This window comes from Carassius auratus, chromosome 3, assembly GCF_003368295.1.
Source record: "Carassius auratus strain Wakin chromosome 3, ASM336829v1, whole genome shotgun sequence".
In the NCBI taxonomy this organism is placed as follows: Eukaryota; Metazoa; Chordata; class Actinopteri; order Cypriniformes; family Cyprinidae; genus Carassius; species Carassius auratus.
Genome location: NC_039245.1, coordinates 13970806 through 13979946, shown reverse-complemented (window position 1 = coordinate 13979946; position 9141 = coordinate 13970806). Strand labels below are relative to the sequence as shown.

The 9141-nt window shown below is 40.1% G+C and overlaps 1 protein-coding gene across 1 annotated transcript; it reads right to left on the bottom strand.

Moving 5' to 3' along the window:
• Nucleotides 1-875: 875 nt before the first annotated feature.
• Nucleotides 876-7064, bottom strand: LOC113054134 (interferon-induced very large GTPase 1-like). Its single transcript, XM_026219485.1, is given in 4 exon segments — nt 876-2667; nt 2749-4753; nt 4756-5716; nt 6894-7064. Coding segments are annotated over 4 exon segments (4929 nt in total).
• Between the last annotated feature and the right edge of the window lie 2077 nt (nt 7065-9141).

Genomic DNA, 9141 nt, shown 5'->3' with positions numbered 1-9141 from the left:
TTAGGCTAAGTATCTGACGTGCTCCTCCCGAGCCTTGTTTTAAAACTATGTTAAGTTTTTTTTAAGCGAGTTTTGATGTCATTATTATTTTTATTATTTGAAAAAGTAATCTGATTAACTCATAGTAACATTGTTACTGAGATTGAAAATTATTCGTATTGTGTAAGATTTGGGTCACAGTGAGCAGCCAGAGATGACTGTGGCAAATAACTAATAACTCCATTTTAGTGTCTTCAGTGTTTTATTGTCTTTGCTCATTAAATGTATTGACTTTTTTTGTGAATTCATAAAGCCAGAAAAGTTATTAAACACTACAAAGAAGTACTGAATACTTTAAGAAAAGAGAGAACAATGTCTGCAGCCTTCCATCAACATGGGTTGCACTGAGTAACAATTGCATCCACTGCTTCAATTGCAGATCCTGGTTTTTACCAGGAGACAACAACAAAAAGAAAACTGACAAGAAACACTTCTTGATTTTTAATTTTTTTAACATCATTCAGAAGGTGCAATGCAATGGTGCCTACCACTTCAAAGCAAAAATAAAATAAAATAATAATAATAATAACAAATAATCTACCCTTGCAGTATAGCTTTAATTTAGGCTTAGCTGGCTGTTTATAAAGATTAAGTGGTCAAATAGTAATAAATTGTAATATACATCAAACATGAAACATATACATGAATTCCTGTTGTTTTGAAGATAAGATCATTTCACACATGCGTGTTGAGGAATTGAATCTTGTCTTTAAACCTCTTCTAGTGTATTTGATGTAATGACTCCAGAGACTCAATGATGAATTTCATAGAAACTCATTTTCTGTGGTCTCAGGAGAATCTGAGAAATGTACGAGTCTCATTCTATATCTTTTCTTCTAAAGGTATTTATTCAGACTTTCGATAGCTTCCTGTTTTGAGTATTGTCTCCATTCATCTGGTATCTCAGCATAACCTTCAAATGTTTTTTTGTAGTATTTTTCCATTTCTTTCTTGAATCTGCACACAAACCACTTCCAGTACGGCAGTTCAGAGAGATCAGGGGTGATGCTCCAGTCTGCATAAACTCCTCCTGCTCTTCTGTAATCTCTCCATGGGACTTTATCATCTGAGTCATTGGGATAAAAATATAGATTGTTGCTTGCTACTGCTGATGAACAGATATTAGTAGACAAGTTAGATGTATATATTCCATTCAGACCAATACTACGATGGAAAGGAGCACTGTGATCTCCATGATGGTTGCCTACAGTGTTGGTGCAGGTGGCTCCACAGAATGGACACTGAACCCAACAGCACTGACAGAAGTGATCAGTCAGAAGCTCATCTGGTCTGAAGGTGTTTTCTAACTTTACTGGAAATGTATTTGTGTTGAATCTACTGCTGATGTCTGATATTATAGCAGAAAGTTCTTGTCTTATCACTTCTTCTAGAAGTCTGAAATCCTCAACATCATCATGTTTGACTCCACTGAGGTCTTTCTCAGAGAAAATCAGCTCTTCTGAGAGCTGCTGTGTGAAACTCTTCAACCACAAACCAACATCTCCACTGTTGACTTGAACATGTTCAGTAGATTCATGAGCTGCTTTCATGATCTTCTGCTGCAGGAGTTTAATGTTCTCCTTCATCTTGGGTAAAACACTGAGACTGAACTTATCAGTGATGTAATGATTGACTTCATCTCTGATGAAACTCTTGAAATGAAGCCTGGGATAATTCAGGTAATCCATGTATTTGACAAAATCCTCTTCTTCTGCCAGTGTCTTCAGGATGTGTTTCTCCAGATTTGATCGGTTACCATTCATTGATTCACAGTTTGTTCTCATTTCATCTGTCAGATCTCTGGCAGTTTTCTTGTAGACGCTCTGCTCAATGGGCTCTTTCAGTTTCTGACAGATGATCTCCCCAAAAATTTCAACTGATGTTGCTACATGACAGTATGTCTGGAAAATACTATAGTACTCTTCTCTCTTCTGAGAGAATGTTGTTTCCTTGAAAATGATGTGTTGGTCGGTGAGCTTCTTGTTTGCTTTTTTACAAATGGAAAGAACCAAATCGATAAAGAACTCATCCTTGAACTCATATTTCACTTCTCCTTCCTGATGTTCTGTTACTCTTTTATTTATATAATCTATGATATTTTGAGTGCAGCTGATGTTGTAGCCCGTCTCTGAAATGTTAAATGACTGAATCATTTGGTCTGTCTGCTGGTCAACATCTGAGACTAATGATCTAATTTGAGCTTCTTTCTCTGGAGACAAAGTTTTTGAAAATCCAAATATTTTTATGAATCTTCTCCAAGCACCCATCACCCACCCTTTAAACCCCCTTTTTGTGGACTTTTTGAAAACATATTTAGAAAAACCTGGCACAGTGAAAATGTCGATGTCCTCTTTAAATTGGTCAGCAGGGAGATGTCCCTCATAGATGTCACTGAGGATTTTTGTCACATCTCTCATTATGTCAATATCATTGATTGGAGGTGTGTCTGAGATAATCTCATCAACAGTCTGCGCCCAAAACAAATCAAACTCTTTCTTCAGTGTTTCTTCATCATTTGCTTTGAGTTTTAAGGCGAGTTCTTTGCTCTTTTCGTAAAGAGTGTTTTCATGATCCGTTCTCTTAGCTTCAGTCGGTTTCTTCAGTGTTTCTGCATTATTTGCTTTGTCTGTGTGTTTCAAGACAAGTACTTTGATGTTTTCATGAGGAGTGTTTTCATGATGTGTCCTCTGAGTATCAAGAATCCCATTTAATTTCATTTTTGTTTCTCTCACAATATTTTCCTGAAGCTCTTTGATCTTGATTTCAAATGATGTTTTCCACTGAATCAGTATATCTTTATCTTTGTCTTTCTCAAAGAATTCAGACATTGACTTTTCTACTTCTTCACTTGTCTTCCTCAGTTCTATTTGAAGATCAGTTTCCTCAACTTCATTAACTGCTTCATTTTTTATTTTGTTGTGTAGTTTGGTCTCTGTTTCCATCATGGCACTGCGCAGACTCCAGGACCACTTGCTGTATTTTGTCTCCAGTTTCCTGTAAGCTGAAATCTCCAGAGAATTTCTGAAGCTGAAGACGAATCGTTCATTTTTGATAGCCTCCCAGAGATCTTTAATGCAAAGCTTTAGGTGTTGCACCATCATTCCATGTGATCTTGAGGCATGAGAGAGAATAATTTTCTTTAGTTCTTGAATGTTCTCACAGTAGTTTGGGTTTGGTGGTGCCATTGGTGGGCTGCCCTCCCAGAGATGAGCGAAATACTTTACATCATTCTGAACATCAAATCTAATGACATCACTGAAACATTCTGCATCAAAGACTTCATCTTTAGCAACTATTTTTGTCATCTCATCCAGTTTCTTCTGCAGTCGTCTCCTTCCCTCTGTGTTTTTCTCTCCAGCTGTGACGTCTGAGACGTTCTGATGCACAAACACACAGCTGGGATTCAGTCTGACCTTCTTCATCCTCATTAAGGCCTGAACAACAATCTGAAGAATCTCCTGAATCTCAGATGGGTTCTCTCCAAAGATGTTGATCAAGGTCAGATTTGCGAGACCAACAACAAATGTTGCCAGTTCATTGTCATGATGACTTGCTGATCTTCCAGACAGTTCTAGAGCATGAAGACCCTCTGTATCAACAACCAGAATATAGTCAAAGTTCATCTGTGTTTTCATCTCGTCTGAGACTCTGATCAGCTGCATGAAAGCTCCTCTGGTGCACCTCCCAGCACTGACGGCAAACTGGAGTCCAAACATGGCGTTCAGCATGGTGGATTTCCCAGAGCTCTGAAGCCCTAAAACTGACAGCACAAAGACTCTCTGGTCTCCCAGTTTCTGGACGAGTTGATCTAGAACAGCAGAGATCCAGATCACAGGAACATGAGCAGCATCTCCATCCATCAGCTCCAGTGGAAATCCAGAGATCATCATCTCAGCTGCAAGACTCGGGAGAGAAGAGAAGTGAACCTGCAGGTCTTTCTTGTTCTTCTTCACAGATGAACATGATTCATAGATCTGACCGATCTCCCTCATGATGTGCTCCAAACCAAAGCATGCAGCTTGAAGATCCTCAGATATTCTCTCAAGTTCAGTTTGTTTAAGTGTCAATTCTTCTAGTTTATTCTTCTCTTTTAGTTTTAAAACCGTTGACCACGTTTCATAATATTTGTGATGAAGAACAAACAAGTCAGCTGATGTATAGTCATACATGAGTATTCCGAACCATTTAATGAAAAACATCTTATGTCCAGTATCTGAGTTAATTTCTTTAATGAAGAACTTTATAAACTCGCTGATATCGGTTTTGTGCTGCATCTCACGGATATTCTTCATCTCCTTTTGTTTTCTGCAGATGTCCATTTCTAGCTCATTTCCTTGAGCTTGATGTAGTTCTTTGTTCTTCTGACTCCACTGATGCCACAGTTTCCCCTGATGAGGCAGAAATGATTCTTTAATTTCTCTCAGTTCTTTCTTCTCCAGTAAACTCATCATCTTCTGTGCTGCTTCTCTTCCTCTCCTGCAGTCATCATCATCTTCCTCATCTACTCTGATGTCTGAGTGTTTGGACACATCTTCAAGTCTGAAAGTAGAAGATGATTCTGAGAGACAATCCTTTATTGCTCTTCTGAGTTCTTCAGATACTTCTGACTGATTTCTGTCCTTCAGACCAATTTTATATTTTCCTTTTTGCATCAACTTGAGAATTGAATCATCCTCAGTAAATAGACAAATGAGTGGCTTTTGTTCCCGTACAGGTTTAGTATCTTTGCTGCATTTTTGTCATTCCTGTCCAGTTGTGGTAGAAGGACAACATTAACTGAGCTCATTTCAGTGAGGATCTGGAGCTGTTTCTCATGGTCTCCTGCGTCACCGTGTAGATTACAGAATGCAACACACTCAGTGAATTTATCTGTGTTTTTCCCAGAAGGGCAGAACCAGGTGATCTCCACCATCCCATCCAACAGGACTCTGTTTTTGCTGCTCCCGGGACAGTTCCTGTGGAAGAACGTGTTGTGTTTCTCATTGATCAGACTGTTCATCAGCTGAGACTTGGATGAAGACACAGAGCCAAACCTGAAGAAAAACACCATTGGAGTTTCTGCCTTGTAGATGGGCTGGGTTTGACTGTTGATTTCATTGTTGGTGTTTCTCATCTTCCAGCTCTTGTTGATTTGTCTGAACGTCCAGAGAGGAAACTCAATCTGTTGAGTGACTGGATCAGGAACAAGCAGAGGCAGAGCGTACTGACACTGGGACAGTTTAGTGACCATCAGCTGCTTCAGGAAACCATCAGCACAATGAAACACTGCCATCTGAACATCCATCGGGTGAATTCTCTCATACTGACCTGTTTCTCCATTAGACACTGACCATAAATTGTGAAACAAATCATCAGAATCAGCCACTTCTTTAAATGAATCATAACTGGTTTGAGCATTGTGAACTTCCTCGTTGTTGCCTTTAGTTTTAATATATCTTGCTCTGTAGTCCGTTATCAGTAGTTTTTGTATGAACGTCTGAATCAGCTCTTCTTCAGCACAAGACTCATGGGAGTGTAATGAATGTGCAGTTAACTGAAGAAAATCTGCAGCTCTCAGTTTGTGATGTCTGTCTTTCAGAAGAAGTCTGTGAAATAGAGTCTCTGTTTTATTCAACAGTTCCTGATGTAGGTGTTGATCTGAACTGTCTTCTGATGTTCCACAGTGCTTGTTCTTTGCCTGTTGAAGAAATACATATTTCATTAACTTTGATTACTTTGTTTGGGTCTTAAACAATTAAATTGTAATATATATATATATATATATATATATATTTTTTTTTTACATATGATGTTGTTCTGTGAGTAAATATATTGTGGATGTTGTGTATCACTCCATTAATTTATGGTTTTTGATTGTCTGTTCAAGCCATTGTGTGTGTTAACAGCCTTACCCCTCATTTACACTGAATACAGAATAAAACCTTGTCGCAGCCGTAATGCGCCACACACGTGTTCAGTGTAAATGAGGCGTTAAGCATGGTTCACACCGGACGCCGAAGCGTGGCGGAAGCGGCGCGGCGCCTGAAGTGCCAGTTTCGGCGTCTGGTCTATTTTTTGCGTGAGCCGCAAGCGATCCGCGTCAATTGCGGCAGGAAGTCACACCAAGAAACACGAGACAACCCGGTCAATTGTCAAAATTTAAGCAATTTTCAAATTAAAATACCGCGAGTCTAAACTAATCTAAACTAGAAAAAAAAAAAAAAAAAAAAAAAACACATACGCACACACAGAGCAACGGGAGTGGGCGGACTACAGGGCGGGTGGGAAGGGGTGGGGGTGATGTGTGTTTAAACACACAAACAAACAGGGAAACTGAACAGAAGCGCTGGTTGACCGCCGAGGAAAATACGCATCTGGTGTGAACAGGCAGGCGCCGGACCGCGCGTGATTTTCCGTTCCGCGATGCTTCCACGACGCTTCGGCGTCCAGTGTGAACCAGGCCTTAGGGGCATGTGATGTGATCAAAATCATATTTGATTATGCTAGTAATGAAAAGTAATAGGACAAATAAATACAGAAAATGTAGGTCATTTTGTATTTACTTCAGTTGTTTGGGGGGGGGGGTTATTGGTTGTTGCACGTTAGGGGTTCAAGATGATCATGCAGAACAAACCGTAATCATAGGGACTTTTTTGCAAAACCTACTAGAAATTTTTTTTTATAAATAACCTCCGGGGTCTGATTAGCTAAATTTGCAGATTTCAGGCATCTCTAGATGCGTAAACTATTTTGCAGGCTGCTAGCTGGATGGAGTCTTTTGCTGACTTGAAACAGCCAATGTGGTGGAGTGATTTGGCAAGAAGTGTTGCAGTACCTGCAAAGTCTTCTGTGCCACTATGAAACAGTCAGCAAACCCATATACAGCTGATCTCCGTTAAACTCAGCCAAAGGTTGCATTCCAACACCACCAAGTTGGCCAACGTCTTGCCGATCCCCTGCACAGTTGCCTTGGTAGCGAGTAGAGTGATGTTTGTTGCTTTGTGCAGCTCCTTGAAGACATCAGCTTCCCAGCCAGACTGCCACATCCTGGTGAGTTCCTGGTGAACTAAGGAACGGACTTGGCCAATAATAGGAGGATTATTGACAGCATCCATTCAGGTACCACTCAAGGAGGCCGAAGGCAGGCCCTTCTGGAGCCAACCAACCGAGACCTAGATCTTTCACAGCCTTCATGTACATGCATATCAGCTCACTGTCCAAGCTCAGTGTCAGGCACTGTTAATGACAGAGTCATCACTGGCAAATGCACCAAAAGAAACCAGGCCATACCCAGCAGATGTGATCCTCACATGTGAAGCACAGGAGCAAGTCAAACTAAGGAAGGGAGAGTGAAGCATGCGGCCACTGAGCTGACATGGGTTCACTCGAGCCCTGAGAGAAAACTCTACTGCTCCTCTGTACTCTTTCTCTTGGGAGAGCGGAGAGGACTGCCTTTGTGGAAGAAGGTGATATGCAAGCGGAGAAGGGGTGAGACTCATATCCTTCCAGCAAGAGCATGATCCCCTGTCAGTTGGAGCCTCTGCACAGGTAACCAGTGTTCATTTTGATTTAGTCTTAGTCTTTATCTTGAGATGAAAATACTTAATAGTCTTAGTCACATTTTAAGCCTGGTTCACACAGGACGATTTTAAAATTGTCGGCCGATTTTCCAAACCTGAGAGACCCCACACACGGCGATAAAAAATCACGGGTTTAACAGTTTTGGTCGTTCAGTGTGTGGTGTGCAGCCACACGGCAATATCAACACATCACACACAAACTGATTTGACTCCCGAGCATTCCCAGGTAAGACGGGAAATCTCGCTAAATCCCTCGAGATCAAACGTGACTTCAGAGTAAACAATCATGGCGGACGAAGAGGATGCAGTGGCCATAGTTTGTGCTTTATTTTCAACGGAAAAAAAACATAAGAAAAACAAGAAAAGGCGAAGGTCAAAGAGGTGGAGACAACGCGAGCATGGACATTGCTACATCATGATATGGAGCAAAGTTGTTGTTTTATCTCATAGAAATGTTGTTACGTACTACACAGATTAATAACCGTTGAAATAAACGTTCATATATTCGTTTCCATGTACTCTGGTGGACTGCAGTTGTGGATGTAGTTATGCCCATCGACTTTATTTGTATTTGTTATATTATATACGCCGGCTGTTTTGATTTTGTTTCCCGGTATTTCCTCACCGCCACGTCACCTCGCTTTCTGATTGGCTACAAGCCACAGTCCACAGGTTGCGTGATCGTTTGTCCTCGGGGGACACCACACACGAGAAGAAATCGGGCCAAATAAATCCAACATGTTGGATATCCCCGATTTGAGATCGGAGCGGTCCCGACGTTCTTCCGAGCAAAGGAGAACGGTCTTAACACACCACACACATTTGATTAGATTATTTTACGATAATCGGAGCATCCTAAAATTGTCGGAAAGGGTGAATCGGGCCTAAAATCGGCCTAATTATCCTGCCGTGTGAACCAGCCTTTAGTCATATAAGTCTTATGTAGTTTTAGTCAATAAAAAGTCATTGCATTTTTGTCAACTTTTTATCATTTCGTTTTGTCAAACTGCAGTTACCAACATTTATTTTGTTATTTATTTTATAAAACTTGAATACATTAGTACAATGTTCATTTTTGGGTGAACTATCCCTTCAATTGTAGTGAAAACGGAGCAATTTGAAAAAAATATAGTTGTTCATGTATATTTAATAATTTCTAATTCTTTGAAAAAGATGCCAAACAAGGCACGGATAGGTACTTAATTAGGAATGCTGTCCCTTTAAGACGGCATGCATGTAATACTGACACACGTTCAGTTTTCACCCACCTGTTCACCTTCACTTAATACATAGCTGTATTCTACACAAAAGACATCAAGACAGTAGCCTAGACTATGGGATGTATTTTGAATGTCTGGTAGTCCTCAAATAACATTAGGCTATAGTCCCATCTCGTCTTGTTAATGAAGACGCGGCATATATTTCGTCATAGTTTTTATCATCAGTTATTAGTTTTAGCTCGTCAACGTCTCGTCTTCGTCACAGAAAAAAATGTTTGTTAACAAATATTTTTCGTCTTTGTCTTCATTAACTAAATTAACAC